General features: G+C 40.0%; 1 protein-coding gene across 2 annotated transcripts; it reads left to right on the top strand.

Moving 5' to 3' along the window:
* Window positions 1–1,301: 1,301 nt before the first annotated feature.
* Window positions 1,302–24,846, top strand: TARS (threonyl-tRNA synthetase). 2 transcript variants are annotated; one of them, XM_010853832.1, is made up of 20 exons: window positions 1,302–1,670; window positions 6,164–6,244; window positions 8,026–8,216; window positions 10,731–10,823; window positions 12,290–12,413; window positions 13,704–13,825; window positions 14,349–14,466; window positions 14,717–14,781; window positions 14,868–14,946; window positions 15,700–15,846; window positions 16,396–16,494; window positions 17,716–17,882; window positions 19,023–19,185; window positions 19,279–19,416; window positions 19,774–19,851; window positions 19,966–20,066; window positions 20,161–20,265; window positions 22,042–22,114; window positions 23,744–23,858; window positions 24,308–24,846. In XM_010853832.1, the coding sequence occupies exons 1-20, from the start codon at window positions 1,614–1,616 to the stop codon at window positions 24,454–24,456; spliced, it is 2,265 nt and encodes a 754-aa protein (XP_010852134.1). In that variant the 5' UTR covers window positions 1,302–1,613; the 3' UTR covers window positions 24,457–24,846. The 2 variants fall into 2 exon arrangements, with proteins under 2 accessions (XP_010852134.1, XP_010852133.1); XM_010853831.1 differs by lacking the exon at window positions 10,731–10,823 and having other exon boundaries at window positions 1,306–1,670.
* The last annotated feature ends 1,771 nt before the right edge of the window (window positions 24,847–26,617 follow it).

The following is a 26,617-nucleotide window of genomic DNA, read 5'->3' as shown; positions in this document are numbered from 1 at the left end:
GATGCTTTTGAATTGTGGTGTTGGAGAAGACTCTTGAGAGTCCCTTGGACTACAAGGAGATCCAACCAGTCCATTCTGGAGATCAGCCCTGGGTGTTCATTGGAAGGACTGATGCTAAAGCTAACTCCAGTGCTTTGGCCACCTCATGCGAAGAGTTGACTCATTGGAAAAGACTCTGATGCTGGGAGGGATTGGGGGTAGGAGGAGAAGGGGACGACAGAGGATGAGATGGCTGGATGGCATCACTGACTCGATGGACGTGAGTCTGAGTGAACTCCGGGAGTTGGTGATGGACAGGGAGGCCTGGCGTTCTGCGATTCATGGGGTCACAAAGAGTCGGACACGACTGAGCGACTTAACTGAACTGAAGGTTGCAGCTCAGTGTACGGTGGGGAAGTGAAAAAGCTGGGCAGTCAGAGACCTTCAAAACCATGACTTTCTTTACACTGAAAACCACTTAAAGAAGAGTTTTAATCTAGAAGTTGCCACGATCATATTTGTATTTTTTAAAAAAGACTATTCTCCTTTGTGAAAGGATAATAAAAAGAAATTCACTGAGAAATAAACTGTCATGCGAAAAAAATGAACCCAAGAAATCGGGTTAGGAGGCTATTGATTGAGCTTCGTGAAAGGATGACCCTGAAGGAGGCAAGTTGTCGAGGACTGATGTTTAGAAAGTACAATCCATGAAACTCGGTGGAGTACATAAACTGTAAACAAGCTCATTATGATTCTGATTTCAAAACAGCGACTGTTTTAAATCGACTGATAAAATAAACGGAAATAGAGCCATTCGATTCCAAACACTGAGACCTCTGTGTGGGAGAATCCGCGGAGTCGGCGTGGTTATTTCCTTGAGTAAAGTTTCCTTGCATTTTCATAGGCTCTGTGGAAATGCTCCCTGATGCAATATAGACTGGAGGTGGCGTGTAATAATAATGAATGTCCGAGGAAAGGCGCTCGTCCCCTGATCAACAAGGCTTAGGTCTTGGGAACTCCAGATTGCAAGAAGAAGGGCCTCGCTCGGTTCACCGCCATAGACTTGAGAGCCGGGAAAAGTCCGCAGAACTCAGCAGTCACGCCAGGTCAGGTAGCGCCAAAGCAGCAAAGAACTCTGGCCTCTACCCCAGTGTCTGACAGCGGGCCAGGAACAGATAACCCGAAATTTTCCGGAAGCTCAGACTTAGCGCGTCTTGCTCGCTACGGCGGCCGAAAGGGCCCTGGAGTAATAGGCGGAGTCAGCCCGGAAGAAGGCGCACGCGCATTGCGGACTTCTGGGCTCCGGAGATGACCCTATAACCCGCCAGGAGTGAGTGCAGGTTCTGTAGTTTCCTCCCCGCCCCGCCGCTTCCTGATTTCCGAGAAGGGCTATCGCCAAAGACGCTTTTCCATTGGTTTAGAGAAAGCAGGGCCCGCTATTCCGCGTTGTCGATTAGCTGCCTGCTCTCCCATCAGGTTAGGAGGCGGAGTTTGGGCGCTTTCAGATTGCATCAGCTGTGGACCACGTGGCGCAAGCGCAGTGCTCCCAGTCGCCACTGCCCACTTTTTGGCGACTGCTGTCCTTTCCTCCTGGCCATCGATCTGGACTTTAGTTTTCTCTTGGTGGTTTGCGGATGTCCGAGGAGCAGGCCAGTAGCCCTTCAGCGAAAATGGGAGACGAGGAGAAGCCGGTGAGTGGGCTCAGTGGAGCCCGGAGGCAACGCTGGCGCTCTTGTACCCGTGTTGCCCAACATGGGGAGAGGGAGGGGTGGAGGAACCCTGGGGCTGGGGGCGAGATGGAACTCCCGGACGAGTCAGGGTCCCCTTTGGAGAGGAATCGCAGATTCATAAAGCAGGTCGGGGCCTTGCAGACCATCTCTGAGTCCATCCTCTTTTTGTAGATGAGGACGCTGAGTGTCTTGCTCAGAGCCACACAACTAATTAGAAGCCGAGACAGAATTAGAATCTAGAGCTTTGGGCTTCTAGACTAGCGTCTTTGGCTCACTGTAGTCGGGAAGAATGTTGCGGAGCCTCATTTAATTGTAAAATCACGTATGGGTAAAAGACCCAGTTTAAGAAAGGGAAAACCAAGTCACCAATATCTGCCCAAGTGTATAATAAACGGTGGAGACCACCCCATCTGACAAACTCTAGAGAAGTTACACAATCCCCTGCCCGATGCTAGAGGCTTGCCTTATCACATTGACAAACGTTCATCATTTTACGCCTGAACTTTTCGCTTTAGTGGCATACTATGCTTGGGAACATCTTCCCAATCCTGTTCTGTGGACCAACTTTTGGGTTGAAAGTTCAGATCGCTTTTACGTAAATATATAGTATATACACTTGCCCATCTTTGTTCTGTTTTCGTTGGAAATAAAGAACGGCTGCCCCGTCACGTTTCCAATTGTTACTGGAAAGGTGAAGTGGACCTCAGGGTTCCAGAGAGACCCATTTTAGTATCGCGGCTCTGCTGTTCACTGTGCTGTGCTTAGTCGCTCAGTCGTGTCCGACTCTTTGCGACCCTATGGACTGTAGCCCACCAGGCTCCTCTGTCCATGGATTTCTCCAGGCAAGAATACTGGAATGGGTTGCCTTGCCCTCCTCTAGGGGATCTTCCCCACCCAGAGATCGAACCCAAGGCTTCCACATTGCGGACGGTTTCTTTACCGTCTGGGCCACAAGGGAAACCCTGTTTACTACTGCTGCTGCTGCTGCTGCTAAGTCGCTTCAGTCGTGTCCGACTCTGTGCGACCCCATAGCCAGCAGCCTACCAGGCTCCCCCGTCCCTGGGATTCTCCAGGCAAGAACACTGGAGTGGGTTGCCATTTCCTTCTCCAATGCAGGAAAGTGAAAAGTGAAAGTGAAGTTGCTCAGTAGTGTCCGACTCTAGCGACCCCATGGACTGCAGCCCACCAGGCTCCTCCACCCATGGGATTTTCCAGGCAAAAGTACTGGAGTGGGGTGCCATTGCCTTCTCCGACCCTGTTTACTAGCTGTATGCAAATGGAAAGTTACTTACTCTTTTTAGCCACTAGCCTCATTCGTCAAATGGAGAGGTGTTTTAGAACACAGAAAAAACCTTGATGTTAGTTCTCTCCTTTATCGTTACTGGTTTCATTTAGCAGAATCCATATGACCAAAAACATTTAATCCGAAAAACAGAATTGTTTCCTTCTCTTTCCATTTTCAATTTTCATAGATAGACCTGCAGTTAATTTTGTATCCATCTTTTTACCTGAATACTTGGCTAGTTATTAATAATATTGATGTTCACTGTTATATCCTATTATTATATATTGGGCTTCCCTGGTGGCTCAGAGGGTAAAGCATCTGCCTGCAATGCAGGAGACCCGGGTTCGATCCCTGGGTGGGGAAGATCCCCTGGAGAAGGAAATGGCAACCCACTCCAGTATTCTTGTTTGGAGAATCCCATGGACGGAGGAGCCTGGTGGACTACAGTCCACGGGGTCACAAAGAGTCAGTATATTATATATTATATGTAGTATATATTATTATATATAATATATATTATGTAATATTCACTACCATGTTATAATTAATATAATATTAATTAATATAAGATTAATATAATATTAATCTTAGAATCCTGTCAGTACTTTACTTGACTAGAATGGACTTAAGGTGTATTCATTGGTCAGCTGTCGGCTGTAGATGAACCTTTAAAGTTCATTAAGTCCTGAATCCCAGAGTAGGGGAAGTGTTAGCTCAGAAAGAAATTGGGAGTAATATTTTTACAATTTGTTTTGTGTTTTAAGTGATGCAAGTCATAAGTTTTATGAAATTGAAAAGAACAATCAAAATGTCCACAAGTGATAAATGGGTAAATAATGAAATGTTATTTGACAGAAAAAGGAGTGCAGTACTGATACATGTAGTGTGGATGATCTTGAAATCGTATACTGGCTTAAAGAAGCCAGTCACAAATAACTTTATCGTATGATTCCATTTGTATGCAATGGCCAGAATAGGCACGGCTATAGAAACAGAAATATTAGTTGTTGCCAAGTGCTGGGGAGATGGGGGACGAGGGTAATAAACTGACTAATAGTAGTAACAGGATTTTCTTTGGGGACTAACTCTGAAATTGATTGTGGTGATAGTTGGGCAACTGTAAATACACTGAAAAACCATTGAATTATGCATTTTTTTTTTTTGTGGGTGCATTTTATGGTGTAGGAATATATCTTGAACTGTTTTTAAAAAGTTCAAAGGTCAAAAACATTTACAAAACTAAAGTGTTGTGCCCCCCCCACCCCGCCCCCATCCCCAGTTCTGCTCTTTCACTGCTGAAGATCACTTCCTCCCTTAGAGTTGACCACTGTCAGCTTCTGGGTGGGTGTCTTTTCTTCCTACCACTTAAAGATTTTCTGAACATAGAAAAATTATCTAATTTTTTCTAATTTAATCATGTATAAAATGGAATAATGATAGCCATCTCACAGTGTTTCTGTGAGAATCCGAGGTGATTGTGGAGGATCTCTGTAGATGGTAAAACTTTTATGCGGTGTTTGCTTTAAGATGTTTCTGTCTGAGCAGTGACAGGGAGGTAAGTCGTTTATTTCTGAGACGATACTCTTTGTAGTAGTGTAGTACTGTTAGTCGCTGCTGCTGCTGCTAAGTGGGTTCAGTTGTGTTCGATTCTGTGCGACCCCATAGCCAGCAGCCTACCAGGCTCCCCCGTCCCAGGGATTCTCCAGGCAAGAACACTGGAGTGGGTTGCCATTTCCTTCTCCAATGCATGAAAGTGAAGTTGCTCAGTCGTGTCCGACTGTTAGTTGCTAGTCGTGCCCAACTCTTTGCAATCACATGGACTGTATAGCCCACCAGGCTCCTCTGTTCATGGGACTCTTCAGGCAAGAACACTAGAGTGGGTAGCCGTTCCCTGTAGTATCCCTTAATGTGGTTTGGGATTTCTCAACCTCAATGCTCTTGACACTACAAACTGGATAATTCTTTGTTGTGGGAAGCTGTCCTGTGCCTTGTTGGATGCTTAGCACTATCCCTGGCCTCTACCCAGTCTATGCCAATTGTACTCCCCAGTTGTGACAAGCTAAAAGGTTTCCAGACATCGCCAAATGTTCACTGAATGGGTCACTGCTTCTGGATGAGAACCACTGGTTAAGACTAGTTCTTGCTGTTGGTGTCTTGCACAAGACTTACTGCTTTAAAACTTTCTGTGACTTCCTGGCATTGAACTGAATTCTAAGAAGTCCACAGATGACACCACCCTTATGGCAGAAAGGGTGAAGAGGAACTAAAAAGCCTCTTGATGAAAGTGAAAATGGAGAGTGGAAAAGTTGGCTTAAAGCTCAACATTCAGAAAACGAAGATCATGGCATCTGGTCCCATCACTTCATGGGAAATAGATGGGGAAACAGTGGAAACAGTGTCAGACTTTATTTTTCTGGGCTCCAAAATCACTGCAGATGGTGACTGCAGCCATGAAATTAAAAGACGCTTACTCCTTGGAAGGAAAGTTATGACCAACCTAGATAGCATATTAAACAGCAAAGACATTGCTTTGCCAACAAAGGTCCGTCTAGTCAAGGCTATGGTTTTTCCAGTAGTCATGTATAGATGTGAGAGTTGGACTGTGAAGAAAGCTGAGTGCTGAAGAATTGATGCTTTTGAATTGTGGTGTTGGAGAAGACTCTTGAGAGTCCCTTGGACTGCAAGGAGGTCCAGCCAGTCCATCCTAAAGGAGATCAGTCCTGGGTGTTCATTGGAAGGACTGATGCTAAAGCTGAAACTCCAGTACTTTGGCCACCTCATGCCAAGAGTTGACTTGTTGGAAAAGACTCTGATGCTGGGAGGGATTGGGGGCAGGAGGAGAAGGGGATGACAGAGGATGAGATGGCTGGATGGTATCACCGTCTCAATGGACATGAGTTTGAGTGAACTCAGGGAGGTGGTGATAGACAGGGAGGCCTGGTGTGCTGCGATTCATGGGGTTGCAGAGTCGGACACGACTGAGCGACTGAACTGAACTGAACTGAACTTATCTTTGACAGTGGTGAAATTTCCTCTTTCAAAATCAGATTTCCACTTTTTTAAAAAACAGATGCTAAAATAACATCCTCAAAACTTTCCTAGGGGCAGCTTGGATCGGTGTCAAATTAGATGAAAATAAAGACCCTTCATATCTTTTTTGCTTCTTTAGGTAGGTGCTGGTGAAGAGAAACAAAAGGAAGGAAGCAAGAAGAAGAATAAAGAAGGATCGGGGGATGGAGGTCGAGCAGAGGTAAATGTTTTCAGGGCTGTCTCATCAGAGATTGACAGGGCAGGGAGCTGTCTTAGACTTGTCCTATGTGAGAGTCTTATGGTTTTCATGGAATTTTAAGATGGCACAAGATGAAAAAATCAGGGAGAAGAGCCAGGAAAGTCTTAAGAGGGAAAGAAAGACTGGCGGTTACTTGTTATTGAAAAAGAAAAATAGCTGAAGTATGATTGTAAGATAATCTGTGGGATTAGATATGAAAAACAGAGAACAAACGTTGCCAAAAAGAGGACTGTGATAATTACTCAGTTGCCAGATTGGGTGCTAGCCCTCTGACCATTTCATTCAATGAGACATTGAGAGACTTTGGTGTTTGAGCTTATACTGAGTACAAGGGAAACCAAAGAAAGCCCCATTCCTTCACCCCATTCACACTGTTTCCACCTGGACCTGCCACCAGGGACTGGTTTTAAGCAGGGCAAATCTCCTTGAGGCCTCACACGTGTAGCAAAAATGCTTTCAGTTCACCAGGCAGATGCTGGAAGGAACTGGCACCTCAGGAGTCATCCCAGAATCCACCTCGTTCCTGGGTGCCGTAGGAGGCGGTGAGACTTGTCTTCCTACTTTGTTTTTGAAGTTGAACTGCTGTGAACTAGGCTTCATTTTTTGCTTTTGTCATTGCAACTGTTTTATTAGAGACTCTTTAGAAAACGACCAAAAGACAGAAGAACAAAGGAATAGGCTCTTAAGAAGTATCCTATAGCACAGTAAAGTGATTTAAGAGCTCTTTTTTATAATTGATAAACTTAGAGCACTTCCACTTACTGAAAGGTAAGTTTGTAGGTGATCAAGCACCATTAAGTGTTGCTTAGAGCCCTGCATAACCATTTCTGTTATGTTTTGTCCATTGTATCCCACTGTAAGTGTGGGGGGAATTGTTGACTGAATTTCAGAATTTGTAAGAAAATGCATTATGTTCCCTAATTTCTTTTTTATACATTCAATATGAGTAGTACATACTGTTCTGTTAAAGTTTGAGAATTAGCCTGGAAATAGGAAAGAAGGGATATAATTAGAGGACTTTTCTGAATCAAGAATTGTGTGTGTGATGTGATTGAATATGTATGTTAAGTGATCTGTCTGGAAAAAAAGTGTACAATGAGGTATCCAAGACCTTTCCTCCTCCTCCATACTCCCATCATTTATGTACTTGTCTGGTTTCCCTTCTGAGGGCAGCGGGTAGATCTTATTGTCCTCTGTAGGGCCAGGTACAGAGAGTATCTGCTCCATGAGTGGTGAATAAGTTAAGTTTAACACTAAGTGCTTCTGATCAGGAAGTGCCGAATGGATGTGGAGATAAACGGCAGTAAGATGGAGAGGGTTATGTGGGTGGGTAGGACCGTACTGATGCTTCTGAGTAGGTGGGACCAGGTAATGTGAGCAGGATTGTATTAATAGAATGATGGGCTCTGAGTTTTCAGTTAATTTATTGGTGCTTTCCTATCAAGGATTATGGACCCCTGTGATGATTTAATGAAAAGCCCCCGAAGAGCACCTGAATGACTAAAGAAAGGGAAGGACTGTGGTAGGAGGGAGTTATAAAGAGATCAAGACTCTTCCATTAAAAAAAAAAAAAATTAAAAGCCAAGAAAAAAATATGATTCAAATGAGAAGGAAATTTTGTAAGGGGGGAAAAAATGAAGTACTACTTCACATAAGATAAATCTTTTTATTATTATTTCTTTTGCTTTTCTATATGAAAAGGACTGCGAGTATTTACTGACTATTTATTTGTTATCTTGCAGTTGAATCCTTGGCCCGAATATATTAACACCCGTCTTGAGATGTACAATAAGCTAAAAGCAGAACATGATTCCATTCTGGCAGAAAAGGCAGAAAAAGATAGTAAGCCCATTAAAGTCACCCTGCCTGATGGTAAACAGGTAGATGCAGAATCCTGGAAAACTACACCATATCAAATTGCTTGTGGAATTAGGTATGAGCTATATCTGTCTTGACCATTTGTTGTTTGTAACTAAACTTCTTTTTTTTTTTATCTTGCCAGGTTTTATCCTCATAACAGTTATGTTCCTGTTCAATGCTTTTATTGTTTAATTTACTTTATTCGGGTTTTTTAAAAAATAAAAACAGTTTAGAGCTTTGTGGTCAAAATTCAAAGTGAATATCTTGAAGACTTTGGTCTTATTTTCCAAAAGATTGTATATTTCTTCTTCATGCATGCATGCTAAGTCGCTTCAGTAGTGTCCGATTCTGTGCGACCCTATGGACTGTAGCCCACCAGGCTCCTCTGTCCATGGGATTCTCCAGGCAAGAATACTGGAGTGGATTGCATATCCTCATATATTTCTTCTACTTTGATCATAAAATGTCACATAAGCAAGTAGAGACTGCTTCATCTATTTTGACTAAAATTCTCAGTTTTAAAATTAAAATTGAAAGCAGCTCATCTCAAATGGGAAAGTTAAAAAACTAACATGACACAAGAAAAAGTGTATTATTTTTGTAAATCTAATGTTCAAACTTCTGTTGGGCTGGGTTAAAGTTATTTCAGGTAAGTGAGAATTATATGCATACTTTGTAATAAAGGAAATGCTTTCTTAATGTGATATGATAGGGATGAATAGCTGGTAAGTTTATCAAAAAACGATAAAGTTGGAAAGGCGTAAATCAATACATAGATTTTCTACCAGGTATTGGCAAACTACGGTCATAAAAAAATGACTAACACGACTATAAAGCCAAGGTTGGGGGTGGGTGGAGTGCTAATTAAACTTTTACATTATTTTAACACACTTGAGAAGCCATATGAGTGCAAAGTCCTTCCAGATTTGTGTGTAGTTGTTTCATCCACCCCTGACTTGACAATTTTTTTTAAGTGACTTGCCTGTATCAAGCCTTCTCAAACATTCAACTTGGTTTTCACAGAAACTGTAGTTCCCTTGTTGTATTATTTACCTGTTTCTGTTTACTTATAATGTTTACATATTGAGCTGAAACCACTGAAATCATCATATGAATTGTCAGAAATGATTATCATCACTATCATATTGTTGAACCTAAGAGATACAATAACAAGTGCACAAACAAATCTGGGAGCCGTCACACACAGCTGGTTCTTGGCAAGCCCACTATGCAGCTGGTGCGAGTAGGAGCAGGTAGGCCCATGAGCCATGTGTTCAGTATGCCCTGGCCTTCTTACAAAGGGAAGGCTATTAATTCGACAAGTATTTCTACTTAAAGTACTTCTACTTTACTCCAAAGGTGGTAAGAATATTAAGCAAGTTTCCATGTGAGGTCATATATAACTGGATATATGGACAGACTTTTTTAAGTATCAGTTCAGCCTTTCATTTGAGAGAGAATTTTACACGTTGGTTGTTTAAGAGATTTCTCCATTCTTGTGCAATGAGATTGTAGCTGTGTCCGTGTTAAAATCCAGGCTCCTGTCAGTCCAGGAACTCGTTCTCTACATACTACAACATTCTTCAGATTATGTTGTACTTTATCAAGGGGCCAATTGGAAAATAATTTTCCGTTTTTTTTTTTTTTTTTGAATTAATGCTTCCATTGCGGCTAACTAGTCGGAAAATATTTTGGGAGAAACATCAAAATTTTAAGTTGAATCATGTAAGACACTTGTGAACTCTAGGCCTAGAATTAAGTTAGTGATATGAAAGTGAGAGTGTTTATGACATTTTTACAAAAGTCCAGAATAACCTCTTGTTCTGTGAAAATGTATAGCATGAATAACAGGCTATTTAAAGGTTCAGGTGATTTGTAGTAAATATATGAAAGGAAAAAAGGGAGGGGGGCTGCTCCGTTTGCTTCAGAATGTTTTTCTTTGAAGTTTTTTCCAAATCTTACTTTGTAGATTATTTTACCCCTTCTTTGAAAAATTGAAATGATCCAGTATTATTCATGTGTAATCTACATTTTCAAAATTGTTAGCATCTCAGAGTACCTTTTAGATCCTAAGATGAAACTTATTTTCTTCCCAAAGAATACAGAGAATATTAATCACCTTTCATCAGTACTTGAATCTTTTGACAACTGTTTTACACAAGTATGATAAAATATGCTTCCCTCTGACAATTCCATGTATCTTTTGTGAATGTACACATTTTTTTTTTTATTCGATCCTTTTGATCTCAGGAAGAAAGGAAACATTGGATACAATACATGGGAAATTCAGTGGGAACACTGAAGATGGGATAGGAATGTGTTTTCATTTGTTCTTCAGTTCTGATGCTTCAGCGGGGAAGGATATATAAACAGGCTGTAAACCCTCAAACAGAACAAGGAGTGAACCAGCTCCCACAGCAAGTTCAGCTAGCCCAAGCCTGCTGGTGGTAGACTTAAGACTCAGTGTGAGGGCTTCATGGTGTAGGGTGTTGCCTGCTTTTGTCAGGTTAGAGTATTATAGACTGTTGTTTCTCCAGCTGCACGTTTGCATCTGTAATCTGACTAACCATACTCAATCCTGCTTGAGCCACACAGCTTCCTGTACCTTTCTTAACATATCTCTGCTTGCATCCATGCCTGTTCTCACACTTGGAGTGCCAACTCCTCTCCTTTGCTTCTTGTCCAAATCTTCTGATCCTTCAGCCCCTGGGTACTTTATTTTTTTTTAATATTTGTTTGTTTTTGGCTGCATCGGGTCTTTGTTCTGGCATGATGGATCTTCGTTCCAGCATGTGGATCTTTCGGTATGGAGCGTGGGCTCTTCATTGCGATGTGTGGGCTTCTCTCTATTTGTGGTACCCCAGCTCTAGAGCATGCAGGCTCAGCAGTTGTGGTGTGAGGGCTTAGTTGCCCGGAACAGGTGGGACCTTCATTCCCTGACCAGGGATCAAATGCGGGTCCCTTTCTTTGGAAGGAAGGCGGATTCTTAACCACTGGACTGTCGAGTTACTTATGTTGAAAGCCTGTCCAGGCCCCTCTGATCTGTGCTGCTTTTACTTCCTCAGAACTCCTGTGACTTCTGTACCTGGTGTGGTCTGACACCTCATAACTTGTACTTCGTACTGTGTATTTAGGTGACGTTTTTATCCGTATTATAAAATGTTTTATTAGATAGCATTTTATTTCACATGTATGTTGTAAATAATATCATCTTAGGCATTTGCAGAATTCTGAGATTAGTGTCGCCTCTCAAAGGAAAGATCTGTTACAGATTTCAAGCAGAAGAAAAGCAGAGAAGTTATTTAGAACCAGCCTATCTCCCCCCACCTTTTTTTTTCCCTTTGGAGTCTAAATAGCCTGGTTTTATGGAAAACTAATTTTGAAGAAATTAAAATGTAAACTACTGGAAGTTATTGTTTATTACAGTTGCCATGTTTGCTTAAACAAGAAGCATTAGATGTCAAATAATAGTGTTTGGAATTTTCAGAATCTTCTAGTTATATTCTTAGGGACTATCTTGAATTTTGTTGCTTTTTAATTTTATTTCACAAAGTTAAATGTACATCACCATAATAATACACAGTCAAATCTCAAAGACAATACAGGTTCAGTTCCAGACCATCACAGGAAAGCAAGTTACGTGAATTTTTTGGTTTCACAGTACATATACAGGTTGTTTGCATTATACTGTAATGTATTAAGTGTCCAATAGTTTGGTCTGAAAAAACAGTATATGCCCTAATTTAAAAATACTATATTACTAAAAAATGCCAACCATCATCTGAACCTGCAGCAAATCTTGATACTAACACCAAAGATCATAGATCACCATAGCAACAAGTATCGTAATAATGAAAAAGTTTGAAATATTGTGAGAATTAAGAAAATGTGACACAGAGGCACAAAGTAAGCAAATGCTGTTCTGAAAATGGTGCCGACAGGCTTGATGCAGGGTTACCACACACACACACACACACAAATATATATATGTGTGTGTGTGTATATATATCTACAGGGTGTAATAAAAGACGAGATATGCCTGTATATAATGTTTTCTTATTTCAGTTCTCACATCAACTGTTGTGCTGCAGAAGATTCTTTTTTATAGAATCTTATGTTTTTATACATGTGTGTATATATTTTCAGTCAAGGCCTGGCCGACAACACTGTCATTGCTAAGGTGAATAAAGCCGTCTGGGACCTAGACCGTCCTCTGGAGGAAGATTGCACCTTGGAGCTGCTCAAGTTTGAGGATGAGGAAGCTCAAGCAGTAAGTTTTTATTCAGATTCACAGTCTTTTCCAGCTTATTATTTAAGCCAGCAAGTGGCTAAAGTTGGTTGATGTCTCATTGTCATATTTGAAGTCTTGATTTTGTCTTTCATGTAGGAAGCAGAGTAAAAGTGCTTGTTTTATAAAATTAAGACGTGCAGAAGTGCACTTAATACAAATTTATTCTTACTCAAGATACTTCACTGAGGGAAAAGTGCTCGGAATTTTATTAGAAATTGATTAAGCAAGTAAAAATTGTTAACTACACTATTTGTCAACACTTAATCAAGATGTATCTATTTATTAAATTTGAAATGATTCAAATTTCTGTTCCTTTTGGACAATTGATTTTCATATCTTTCTTACTTTAAAATGCTGAAAGCACTATAAAAATCAGTCTGCATTTGACAGCAGAGTTTCCCCCTTATTTCTCCAGGGTGGAATACCGTATAAGAAAAAATAAAATATTTTGTTTTAGTGACGGTGATTTGCTTAGATGCATTGACGGTTTCCAAATGTACTCTGGAGTCCTTAAGTTTTTTATGATAATTTAAATTTACTTATTACTTTTTATTTTGATTTCAAGGTCCATATGTTTGTTCTTGGTTTTAAATTGTATTATAGGCTCTAGTTGTGTGTTGTTTGAGGCCAATAAGAAAAAGGAGCTTCCGTGGTAGCTCAGATGGTAAAAAATCCACCTGGAGTGTGGGAGACCTGGGTTGGATCCCTGGGTCAGGAACATCTAGAGAGGAGGGCATGGCAACCCACTCTGGTATTCTTGCCTGGGTAATCCCCATGGACAGAGGAGCCTGGTGAGCTATAGTCCATGGGGTCACAAAGAGTTGGACACGACTGAGCAACTAAACACAATAAGAAAAAAAGTAGGTATAACTCGTAAATGATGTTCCATAGCCAAGTAAAAGCCAGAGCATAGCCCGTGGGGTTGACTCAAAAGACCCTGGGCCACTGCAGTTAATAAGACAGGCATGTGGTGGGTACCTGTTGTTTTCAGGGAACAAAATCCATCCCATTTAATTAATGATGCTAATTTGTATTTTAATTAGTTTGAACAGATAATTTCTAAGATACAAATACAATTTAGTCATTAGAATCCTTTTAAATCCTTTTGGCTCTGAATAGAATCACATTGCAATCTGTAGATTTATAAATTTAGATCTTCTTGTCTTAAATTTACTCTATACTAAACTTTATATATCTTTCAAAACAAGCAATTAATTTACAGCTTGTACTCCCAGACTCAGACCACCGTACTTTTCTTTGGATTTTCAGGTGTATTGGCACTCAAGTGCTCACATAATGGGTGAAGCCATGGAAAGAGTCTATGGCGGCTGTCTGTGTTATGGACCACCAATAGAAAACGGATTCTATTACGACATGTACCTCGAAGAAGGGTAAGTTGTGTAACTGGATAAAGAAAAAATCTGAATTACTCTGGGTTCATACTTTATTTTTAAAGATTTGTCAATAAAGGAGAAATGATATAAAGCTTATTGCTTCACAGTTACCCAGTATTCCTGCTGAGAAAACTTGAAGTGTTGTAGTAACTCATGAAGTAGTAAAGACTTTCTTGAGAGCTCTGTTCTAGATCAATGAAGGTGATTTAGATCATAGACCTAAACCATATGTCAGGAAATGAAATGAAGGTTGAACCTCTCCTTTCCTAGTGGAATGTGTGGGAATGGCCTTCATGAAGAGCAAGCTCAAAGTCACTGAAAATATAGAAATAGTTTATAAAAAAAATGTCTAGTTTAAAAATTCTTAATATATGATGCAAGGGTCTAAAATTCTTAATATATGATGTCGGGGTCTAATCTTCTATATTAAAACCTTTGAAGTATTCTGAAGACATGTTCCCCCAAGCTGTGGTGTGAGTAGAATGGGATAGAAAGAGATTAATTCTATTTTATTCTTCAGGGGTGTGTCCAGCAATGATTTCTCTTCTTTGGAGACTTTATGTAAGAAAATCATTAAAGAAAAGCAAGCTTTCGAAAGATTAGAAGTTAAGAAGGAAACTTTACTGGAAATGTTTAAGGTAAACTGAACTGTAACATGGCCTCCACTTCTGTTTCACTCATTAACGTTACTTAAGGTACATTGGGCTTAGTGTACTAAGTCTATGACTATCCTGTTCTTTAGAAAAATTTAACAAATGTTTTTAAAACATGTATGACATTTATAGTCATAGAATGCTTAGACATACTTCAAATTGTATTTTAGCTATAGTATTTAAAAGTAAAAATTAAAGAGTGGTTATTTTTTAAAATAATTTTTTCTATTTTCAGTACAACAAGTTCAAATGCAGGATTTTGAATGAAAAAGTGAATACTCCAACTACCACAGTCTATAGGTGAGAATATCAAGTGTCGTTAAATACTACTATTGTATATGTCAATGTAAGTCTTTGTTAAAATTCCTTTTTTTTTTAATCTTCAGATGTGGCCCCTTGATAGATCTCTGCCGGGGTCCTCATGTCAGACACACTGGCAAAATCAAGACTTTGAAAATACACAAAGTAAGCAGTATAACTTTGGGGGCTCTGTATAGACATACTTGTCCACTAAAGATGTATGTTTATTTAAACTTGCATTCCCTTCTCTTTTCAGCCATGTTTCTCTTGCATATGTAAGGGTGGATTTTTTCCTTGGGCTGTCTGCTGACTGTGGGCACTGTGTGTCACTAGCCTTTTTCTTTTTTTTTTTTAATTGAAATGCTCTCAAGCAGTGACTGAGAGACTCACCACCCATCACCAGAGCATATGGTGGTGGATTTTGGGTGGACTTACAAAATCACACAGTCAGGCTTTGAGACCGACTCACTGGAGGGTGCGTGCTTTTGCCTTCTGTTATGTCTAAGGTGGTAATTACCCAAGTTCTTTTTTAACCAAACTAATCATGCCAGTAAGACTTTTGTTGTTGTTGGTTGGTTGGTTGATTTTCCATTTTTGCCCAATCTTCTTGTGAAAGAAAGGTGCCTCTAAAGTCAGTTTTGTTTGTGGGGTTGTGATGTCAGTGGGTATTGAGAACGGGGCAATTTTGAGAGGACTAGGCAACTAGCTTCGTTCTGTGGAATGAGTACAACCACTCTAGACAGACCTCAGCAACTGGGAGATGCTTATATACTACATGTTGGCTTTTTGTGCCATTTTTCTTGAAATAAGGGCTAAATACGAATTTGACCCATAATGTAACTGTGAGAAATAACATGTAACTCTTAAATGAGATATTAAGAATTTGAACATTGTCTCATGGTTATTCCCTTTTTTCAGAATTCCTCCACCTACTGGGAAGGCAAGTCAGATATGGAAACTCTACAGAGAATTTACGGCATTTCCTTTCCAGATCCTAAGATGTTGAAAGAATGGGAGAAGTTCCAAGAGGAGGCTAAAAACCGAGATCATAGGAAAATTGGAAGGGTATGTTTAAAAAGAACAATGTGTGTAGACCAGATTGTCATTTGAAATATAATTGTATCAGGTAATGGGAATTTAATTCTGAAGAGGTGCTGTAGCTTTCAAGGACTTACTGTACTGTCCTGGAAAAGCTGTAAATTACTTATTCATTGTCCACATTATCTTTCTAGAGTGTGTTCAGTACTGTGCAGAAATTGATTTTAACTACTCTTTTTATTGAGACCACATGTTAATGGCCTACATTTTTCTGTAAAAGAAGTATAACAGCATTTTGTAGAGCTGGGAGATGCTTTTGAAATTCCCTGTTCTCGCTGACTTACTTGAAAGACATGGAAACTTAAGTCCCAGAAACGTTTATCTGCTTGTTGCCCAAGATGACACAGAGCATTGCCAGTGGATTCTGTGGTGTCCTTTTCTTTATTCCTCTACCCCTGAATGTTTTCTAAACTGGAAGTTAAGTTTGGTAAAAAAAAATATTCATTTCTACAAGTGTGTTCACTCTGTGCCGGGCATGATATATGTATAAACTTCCTTTTGCTTTTGTATACCCAGGACCAAGAACTCTACTTCTTCCATGAACTCAGCCCTGGGAGTTGCTTTTTCCTGCCCAAGGGAGCCTACATTTATAACACACTTATTGAATTCATCAGGGTAAGCTGTATTCATTCTTTTCTTCTATAGATTTAAGACATAAGTTGATTTTATTAGATAAGGTATGCCAGAGGGAAAGATAACCTTGTGTTTGAGAAGAAACATTTTAAAGAATAAATGAAAATGTATGTATTAGGTCTCATAAAATGTATAAAAAATTCTTTCCTCCTAATATGTGATCTAGTCCATATAGTTGGGTATATATACATGAGATAAGCTGGTGAGCTTGTAATGGGGCCCGTAACCCCTTATGTGGGAGATCTGTGGCTTTCTGACCATTCATTTGTATTTTCTTTGAAAAACAAGTTAATCTTTACATTACTTTTTTCTTTGTAAACTGTGACAACCGTATATTTATAGAGAATAACACCACCAGTATCTCTGTACTCATCTCCTAATTAAAACATATCCAAATAGGGCTATATTTGCTTCAGGTTTTTTATTGAGGTAGAGTAATACATGGGCTTCCCTGGTGGCTCAGTGGTGAAGAATCCTCCTGCCAATGCAGAAGACATGGGTTTGATTCCTGGGTCAGGAAGATCCTCTGGAGAAGGAAAGGGCAACCTACTCCAGTATTCTGGCCTAGGAAATCCCGTGGACAGAGCAGCCTGGCGGGCTATAGTCAGTGGGGTTAAAGAGTCACATACTACTTAGCAACTAAACAACAGAGTAATATATACATAGTAAGGGGGGAGGAACTGTCTTTTAAGAGTCCTTTCTGATCTACTTCCTTCCTTTCCTAGAAGAAACTATGTATTATTTTAAAGTTAGCATGGATGGATCCTTTTTGTGCATGTTATTTTTACATCTGCCGTATAAATACGTATCTAAATTATGTGTTTGTGTGCTTCAAAGTTACATGCATGAAGCCTTGATGTGTATTAGTCTGCCCTGTGATTTTCACTTCAGATAAGTACACATCCAGTTCATTTTCACCTGTTCAGTATTAATCCATCGTCTAACTTCCACAGTGTGCCCTGTGCTTACTGGGCGCACTGACGTCATTTCCCTTTCTCCCGTGTGACCAGTTGTGCTGGAGTACCCTCCTCTTGTACATGTCAGGGGCTTCCTCTTGGGTGAATCCCTCCCAGCAGAGCTTTGCGATTTTAAGATGTGCATCTGGAACTTTACTAGATGGTAGACAATGGCTCGTGAAATTGTTCCTTGCACCTGATGTGTAAGCATGTATTCCCTACATGCATTGTGTCTGTTTCCTAACAGAGTGAATACAGGAAACGAGGATTCCAGGAGGTGGTCACCCCGAACATCTATAATAGCCGGCTCTGGGTGACCTCGGGCCACTGGGAGCACTACAGCGAGAACATGTTCTCCTTTGAAGTGGAAAAGGAGCTGTTTGCTCTGAAACCCATGAACTGCCCGGGACACTGGTATTCAGCAGTTTTGAGTTTCTCTCATAGATTTTCAGCAATCAGTCCTAGATTGTTCTTCCTCCTTTGAAAGTATTTAAAAAGAAAACAATGATGTAATCAGAAGAGTATTTAATTGCATCGTAAGTGCAGTGGTGTAACGTCTTCTGTGCCCAGCTAGATCCTCAGATCTGTAGACATTCAAGAGTGGCATTGGGGCAGCATCAGTGGACAGGATACAGAACAGGGGAGACTTTTATTTATTTATTTTTTTAAGATACATGCATCAGAACCTCCTGCTGATGAATTGACATCCTTGGAAAATCCTCCTTGCCTTGAGGCAGTTCACTTTGTATCCTTGGAAGCTGGGTGAGGAGCAGCATAGGGCAGACCAGGGAGAGCTGTGGCTGGCTGCAGGTGGCCAAGTCATAGCTCCTGGCACCGGTCCCAGCAACCAGGCCTCGAGGGCAGAGGGCGTGAAACGGAGGAGTCTCCACGGGGGCCCTGGCTTGTAAGTCAGGGAGCCAAGTTCAAGTTTATTCTTAGTCTTCCCAGGTTCTTCAAAGTTTCTGAAGCACTTTCAGACTAACCGGGAACTAAAGCACTTTGGGGAGCAGTAAGAAAGTCCAAGAGACGCTAGTGGAAAATCTCCCACCTGCCAGTGCAGGTAGACCTAAGAGACACAGGTTCAACCCCCAGATTAGGAAGATCTCCTGGAGAAGAGAATGGCAACCCACTCCAGGATTCTTGCCTGTTCCACAGACAGAAGAGGCTGGTGGGCTACCGTCCATAGGGTAGCAAAGAGTTGGACATGATTGAAGTGACTTGCATAGCACAACAGCTTAAGTACAGACTTTCATTTCCACTGTTTCTATAGCTAAGATTTTCTTTACAATATGAGCCTTAAAGGCCATCCTCAAAGAGCACAAGGATAAGACTTCAGACTTAATGGAAATACATTTTTTATTCTAGCTTGGTCATGGATGGTTGTATTATAATTTATTTGCTGCTTTATTCATGCTAGTGCTTAGAAAAGCCCAGACTTTTAATGTGTGAACAGCTAGATCCAGTATTTGGCAGCCTTTCTTAGCAGTATCAGAGAAGCAGTTGTGTTCTTGTGAAATTAAATGTCAGTGGATTTTTCTTTGCCCTCTTCTTTAGCCTCATGTTTGATCATCGGCCAAGATCCTGGCGAGAGTTGCCTCTGCGAGTTGCTGATTTTGGGGTGCTTCATAGGAATGAGCTGTCAGGAGCACTCACAGGACTTACTCGGGTCCGAAGGTTCCAGCAAGATGATGCTCATATATTCTGTGCCATGGAGCAGGTATGAGATTCTGGGGTGAAACACTTTGAAAGACATGTCAAGAAGATTGAGGAAAATTAAATTACCACTGTTCCCCCCTTCTTTTTTTTAAAGATTGAGGATGAAATAAAAGGTTGTTTGGATTTTCTGCGTACAGTATATAGCATATTTGGATTTTCTTTTAAACTGAACCTGTCTACTCGCCCAGAAAAATTCCTTGGAGATATTGAAGTATGGAATCAAGCTGAGAAAGTAAGTGGTGGTTCAGTGTGCTTCAATATTACTTGAGTGAAATTGGCATGCGCCATAATGTGAGAAAGCCAAGCTTCTTTAAATGGATAAAAGAGAAAGAAAATTGGAAATGGTTTCTAGGCTTGTGTAAGCCAGTTTTTTCCTCTGTGATTTTGTATTTTAGACATGGTTGAGTGTGTTTTTTCAGTCATCAAGCTGTAATCTTTAAAGGGGTTTGTGTATGAGTATGTCTAGGTGGACAAAATTGTAAAGCAAAGAATAGTAACCCATAAAGTAGTTAGAATATTTTTAGTCTCAAATTAGGATGGAAGAAGTTGCATTTGAACAAAAATTTAAATCATTTTGTTTTATCCTTAGCAACTTGAAAACAGTCTGAATGACTTTGGTGAAAAGTGGGAATTAAATCCCGGAGATGGAGCTTTCTATGGCCCAAAGGTCAGTACCAAAGTCTAATTGAGAATAATATGTCTTTTCTGTTCCGATGAAGAAGAGATTACTTTAAGGTTTTTAAAAATTCACCCCTAATAGAACCCAATCTTTGCATCTTAGATTGACATCCAGATTAAAGACGCTATTGGGCGGTACCACCAGTGTGCAACAATACAGTTGGATTTTCAGTTGCCCATTAGATTTAATCTTACTTTTGTAAGGTGAGTTTCTAAGTGTCTGCTCTGAATATTCTTCCATAAGGACATAAAGGAACATATATACAAAATACAGGAAAACAATTTTTTTTCTTTCTAGCCATGATGGTGATGATAAGAAAAAGCCAGTCATTATCCATAGAGCCATCTTGGGGTCAGTGGAAAGAATGATTGCTATCCTCACTGAAAACTACGGGGGCAAATGGTAATGTGCATCATTATTTCCGTGTGTTTTTGTCCAGATGATGTAAATTAACTGTCAGAAATGTCTGCTGTCCAGTTTAGTTCTATGATGGAAAGGGAGAATGATTCTAGTTGGTGACTTCTAATTAATGACAAGTGTTTACTAAAAAGTAAGGAATCACAGTCTAAACCCAAGGTTTTTAACTAGAAGAATGTTTGCAATTATTTTTAGCAGTTGATTGGTTCGAATGTTATATAAATGCTTTCTAATGAGTTATTCATCAGTAAGAAGATTATTGTTTTGATTGCTTTCTAAGTAACTTTGGGAACTTATAAAACTTTGTTTTTTGTTTGAGTAAACAAAAGTAGGCTTTCAGCAGTACCTTGTTCAGTGTTGCTGATCATAATAAATAAGCATTTTGGACCCTTTAGAAGCCAAGTTTTTGGGGTTTGTTTTTTTTTTTTTTTTTGGATTGAAAGTACAGAGTCCAAACCAATTAACATTTTTGTGTCTCATTTCTAGAAACGTTTGTTTCTGCTAGCAAGATAATAAGCACGTTACTTGCATTTTATTTTCTCAGCACCTTTGTCTGGGCCCCATTTTGGGAAGGCAGTTGAAAACAGGAAATGGTTATGAAACACCCATTTTGTACAGCCTGTGTCATTACATTGCAGTCACTTCAGTTTTCTTTGTAATTTGATTAGTTCAGACATTTTAAGTTAGGGATGTCATATGTATAAATGAAATAAGCTAATTTCTTTTCAGTTATATTTCACAAAATCAAAACCAACATGGGCAGTATTCTCTGCACAATCTCGAGAATAGGGAGGTCCTCAGCTGATGCTTTACCAAACCTGTAGTAGGTGGGGAACAGCCCACAATTGGGGTGGAATTTGGTACTCACCAAATTCAGCCTAATTTGGTGCTTGAAATGAAAGTCGCTCAGTTGCGTCTGACTCTTTGTGACCCCATGGACTATACAATCCATGGAATTCTCCAGGCCAGAATACTGGAGTGCTAGCCTTTCCCTTCTCCAGGATCTTCCCAACCCAGGGATCGAATCTTCCCACATTACAGGTGGATTCTTTACCAGCTGAGCCAAGAGGGAAGCAATTTGGGGCTTACTCTAGCCTAACTGTAGCAATTACACCCTTAATTGTAGCAAAATAACTTGAAAATGGAGGCGGGACCAGGAGCAGCACTGGCTTGAGTCTGCAGCGGTGGGGATTGGGTGCCTGAAATCCCTGAAAGGAGAACTGCAGATGGGCTTACCTTTTTATAAGCAGGGAAAACACACTCACTTTTACCAAGTACCATCACCACTTACTAACTGTTTCTATTTGTTGAGTCCTGCAAAATGGATCTTGAATAAACTGAAGGCACAGTCTCTGTCCCTACATGAAGAATGAATAATACAGTAACACTTGAATAAAATAACCTTTGGGGTAAAATAACTTGAATCATTAAGTGCTCTTGTTTGTCGGTGTGTTAAGCCCTCTAGCCGTAGGTGCATGGTATTTTCTGTTAGCTGCTGTGTTGAATTATGGGGCGTGGTCCCAGCTCTCTAGTTGCTTTGCTCTCTCTGCTTAGCAAGACAAGTCTTAATTACAGATTTTCCCTTTTTTCTGCTCCTGAATCATCCTTCAGTCCTTATTGGACATTGAAAAAAAGCCAGGTTTTTGGAAGTGGTCCTTGCATGTTTCAGGAAAAGGTACTGAATAGTAGACTAAGAAGTGTGCTATCCTTGTTGAAGAAAGTTCCCAAATTCACATTACATATTTTTTTTTTCTTCTAAAGGCCCTTCTGGCTGTCCCCTCGTCAGGTAATGGTAGTTCCAGTGGGACCAACATGTGATGAATATGCCCAAAAGGTAATCCTTAAGTATGACTGTCTTTAAATTTAATAGCTGTTGTTCAGCTTTTCAGATCTCATAAATTATATCTATGCTTTGTAAGTCAAACTGCTGTGATATAGAGAAGTGTTTACATTTCAGTCCTTGGTAAGCCTAAGTAGATAATATTACCTCTTTAATGTTTTTTTATGTGGTTCTGTGGTGAGTAGACTTAATTTGGAAAGTTTTATACACACTTGATGTTTTAGTTTTTAATATTAGCAAGTAGTGTGACATATAAATTCAAATGCATAATGTAGTGTAAACTGTTCTTTGACTCAGAGTAATTTTGGTTTGTTTCTAAAGCACATTTCTTTAATTTGAAACTTTTTTTCAAATTGATGGTATGACAGCAATCTTTGCTCTCCTACCAAAAAGCCACCTTACTAACAGATGTATGAATATCCATTCATACCTCACACCTTAAAGAGTAGAACAGTCTATTCTGTTATACAGCAACAATTCCATGCTAAGGAATCTCAAATTATGAAAAGTTGAATTATTAATAAAAAGCATTGTTTCATAATTGCAAGCTGAAAGTAATAAATTGGCTAGACAAAAAATCTATATATGAATGAATAACATTGTAACATCAAAACCACCATGTTGGATTTCCCTGGCAGTCCAGTGGTTAAGCCTCCATGCTTCCACTGAAGGGAGCACGGGTTCAGTCCCTGGTTGGGGTGCTAGGATCACAGACCACAGTGTGCAGCCGAAAAAAAAACCCAGCCTGTGTCTGGATCAGAATAAATTGCACTCGAGTCTCAACTGCCTTTTAATAAAGGAACATTTAAAAAAACCAACTGATACGCAGACTATTCAAGATATACTGTATTCCTATCACCTCACACAGTCGTTTTAATCAGTTATGCTTTCCACGGTTAATGGATTTTACTTTATTGTATATGCATGTATTTTCACAGTAGAAAAAAGGTCAGTTTTAGTTAACTCACTTTTCAACTATAACACTAACTTTCTCCATGTGGGGATGGAGTGGCATGTAAAATTATGTAGGGGGTGGATTTTTGATTATACTGAGTTGTGGGGGGAGGACACTGCTATTAATCCTTAATGACTAGAGACCAGAGATGTTAAATAGCCTGCAGTTACCAGGCTTCTTACCCAGTGGCAGAATAACTCAACTAACATGTGCACAGGGCTCGTGTTAAGAAAAAAAGCACTGGTGCTTTATACTTTAAAATAGGTTACAGTTGAGAGTGTAGTCTTATCCTGGCACTGTAATAAACTAACTAAGAACCTTTCTGAAATTTGTATACTTCAAAATCCCAGGAGGTTCATTGGTTAATGATCACTAAAGCATAACAACCTATTAGTGAGATAAAAATGGCCCATTCAGATCATTCTGTCTTATTGAATGGTAATTGGTTGTCAGATAGATGGAAAATTTAACGTGGTTTATTTAATTCATAGTTTATCTCTCAAACAATATATCGTTTTGTAGTTCCACATCACGATAATATATACTTCAGTATATTTATTAACATTCCTTTTTAATGTTTGTGTAATTGTTCAAATTGTTAAATAAAATTATTTAAGATCAAAATATAATTCTCCTTGAGAGCTGAAGAATTCTCTATGTTTAAATAGGTACGGCAACAATTCCACAATGCTAAATTCATGGTGGACATTGATCTGGATCCAGGCTGTACATTAAACAAGAAGATCAGAAATGCACAGTTGGCACAATATAACTTCATCCTAGGTAAGAAAGGAGACTTGCCAAAGACAGCCTGTCAAAACTTAGGAAAACTTTAAACCTGGAGATGTAGGCTTAAGGGAATTATGATCGTCAGTAGTCTTTCCATTCCTGATCTCAAACTGTATGTTTGTTCTGTTGATATAACAAGGGAACATTTGGGTTTGGAAACTTGAAAGATTCAAGTAATCTTGAAAGGTTTGTCTAAAAATCTTCTCCCCTTCACCTCCTGCTTTTCGTCTGGTGACTTTTTAATAAGTTGGCTGGATTAAGTGACTTGGTAATAAGCACAGCAGTTCTAGTCATTGCAGAATGGTGGGTTGGGTTTGGTTTTTTCATGAGTAGATTTGGTCACCTGTACATTTTAATGAATCAGAAGCTACAGGGTGGATTTCTGTTTGAATATGCAGTAGGAGTCTTTTCACCTAACAAAAGTTTTGTGGGTTTTGGTTTAGTTGTTGGTGAAAAAGAGAAAACCAGCGGCACCGTCAATATCCGTACCAGAGACAATAAGGTGCACGGAGAGCGCACCATCTCGGAAACCATCGAGCGGCTCCAGCAGCTCAAGCACTCCCGCAGCAAACAGGCAGAAGAAGAATTCTAAGGAAGAACTTTGCCCAGCTTGGCTCAGTAGAAAAGGGTGAACGTGTTTGCCTACCGTGAACTTGTATGATGGAAAATATCAGCTTATACTAACCTTAGAATAATTTGGCAGAGCCTTTGGAGATTACTGAAGATCAATGTTTTTTAATTTAGACTTTAGACTATACGTATTTGAAGAAGGTAATTAAAAGTGACACATTAACATGATTTGATTCATTAAATTTCTGAACACTGGATAAAAGCATGAGGAATGTGCTAATGTAATGTGGAAGAATGTTTTTATAAATGTAATACAGCTAAAATGTTAAGTTTTTTCAGATTTGATCAATGGAAAAGATTAGAATTGGATTATGATTTAAAAATAAAAATTTCTGTTCACATTAAGTTTCAACCGCTCTGTCCTTCATGTCCATACACACCTACCCGGAACAAATCACATGATCCAATATTTATCTTTTATGTTTTGTAACACAGATGATGTAAGTTGGGTGGAGAGGTCAAGCCCATAGTATATTCTGTTCTCAAACTGCGGTGTGAACCAGGGGCCTGCTGCTCAGTCATCGGATGACATCTTGTAGGAATGTCACTTGTAGCTGTTTTGGGGACACAAACCTTTTAAAACCAACCATGAAGCTATTTTAGAGTAGATTTGCACAAATTTTTAAGAAGGGTGAGTCATGGATATAGATATCTATTTCAGTTTCAGTTCAGTCGCTCAGTAGTGAATGACTCTTTGTGACCCTGTGAACTGCAGCACGCTGGGCCTCTCTGTACATCACCAACTCCTGGAGTTTACCCAAACTCATGTCCATTGAGTCAGTGATGCCATCTCCAGCCATCCCATCCTCTTGTCATCCCCTTCTCCTTCTGCCCTCAATCTTTCCCAGAATGAGTCAGCTCTTCGCATCAGGTGGCCAAAGTATTGGAGTTTCAGCTTCAACATCAGTCCTTCCAATGAACACCCAGGACTGATCTCTTTTAGGATGGACTGGTTGGATCTCCTTGCAATCCAAGGGAATCGAGTCTTATCCAACACCACAGTTCAAAAGCATCAATTCTTCTGTGCTCAGCTTATAGTCCAACTCTCACATCCATACGTGACTACTGGAAAAACCATAGCCTTGACTAGATGGACCTTTGTTGTCAAAGTAATGTCTCTGCTTTTTAATATGCTGTCTAGTTTGGTCATAACTTTTCCTTCCAAGGAGTAAGCATCTTTTAATTTCATGGCTGCAGTCATAATCTGCAGTGTTTTGGAGCCCAAGAAATAAAGTCAGCCACTGTTTCCACTGTTTCCCCATTTATTTGCCATGAAGTGATGGGACCGGATGCCAGGATCTTAGTTTTCTGAATCTATAGAGATCTCTATATCTAGATGGAAGAAGGATGTTTCATAGATACAGAGAACAAACGAGTGGTTATTAGTGCAGAGAGACAAGAGGGGAGGGGCAGTATAGGGATAGATCAAGGGTTCAGATCAGATCAGGTCAGTCGCTCAGTCGTGTCCGACTCTTTGTGACCCCATGGATCCCAGCACGCCAGGCCTCCCTGTCCATCACCAACTCCCGGAGTTCACTCAGACTCACGTCCATCGAGTCAGTAATGCTATCCAAGCCATCTTGTCCTCTGTCATCCCCTTCTCCTCCTGCCCCCAATCCCTCCCAGCATTAGAGTCTTTTCCAATGAATCAACTCTTCGCATGAGGTGGCCAAAGTACTGGAGTTTCAGCTTTAGCATCATTCCTTGCAAAGAAATCCCAGGGCTGATCTTCAGAATGGACTGGTTGGATCTCCTTGCAGTCCAAGGGACTCTCAAGAGTCTTCTCCAACACCACAGTTCAAAAGCATCAATTCTTCGGCGCTCAGCCTTCTTCACAGTCCAACTCTCACATCCATACATGACCACAGGAAGAACCATAGCCTTGACTAGACGAGCCTTTGTTGGCAAAGTAATGTCTCTGCTTTTGAATATGAAGACACAAACCTTTAGGTATAAAATCAGCTACAAGGATATATTATATAGTACTAGGGAATTTAGCCAGGATTCTGTAATGAATATAAATGGAGGATAATCTTAAAAATTGTGAATCATTATGTAACTTATTTAGTATTATATGTCAGCTGTACTTCAATTAAAAAAAAAACGTGTGTTTATGGCAGACT

The sequence above is a fragment of the Bison bison genome, unplaced genomic scaffold (assembly GCF_000754665.1).
Source record: "Bison bison bison isolate TAMUID 2011002044 unplaced genomic scaffold, Bison_UMD1.0 scf7180017864331, whole genome shotgun sequence".
Classification (NCBI taxonomy): domain Eukaryota; kingdom Metazoa; phylum Chordata; class Mammalia; order Artiodactyla; family Bovidae; genus Bison; species Bison bison.
Note: the sequence above shows the minus strand (reverse complement) of the source record. Positions and strands in the feature narration are given on the sequence as shown.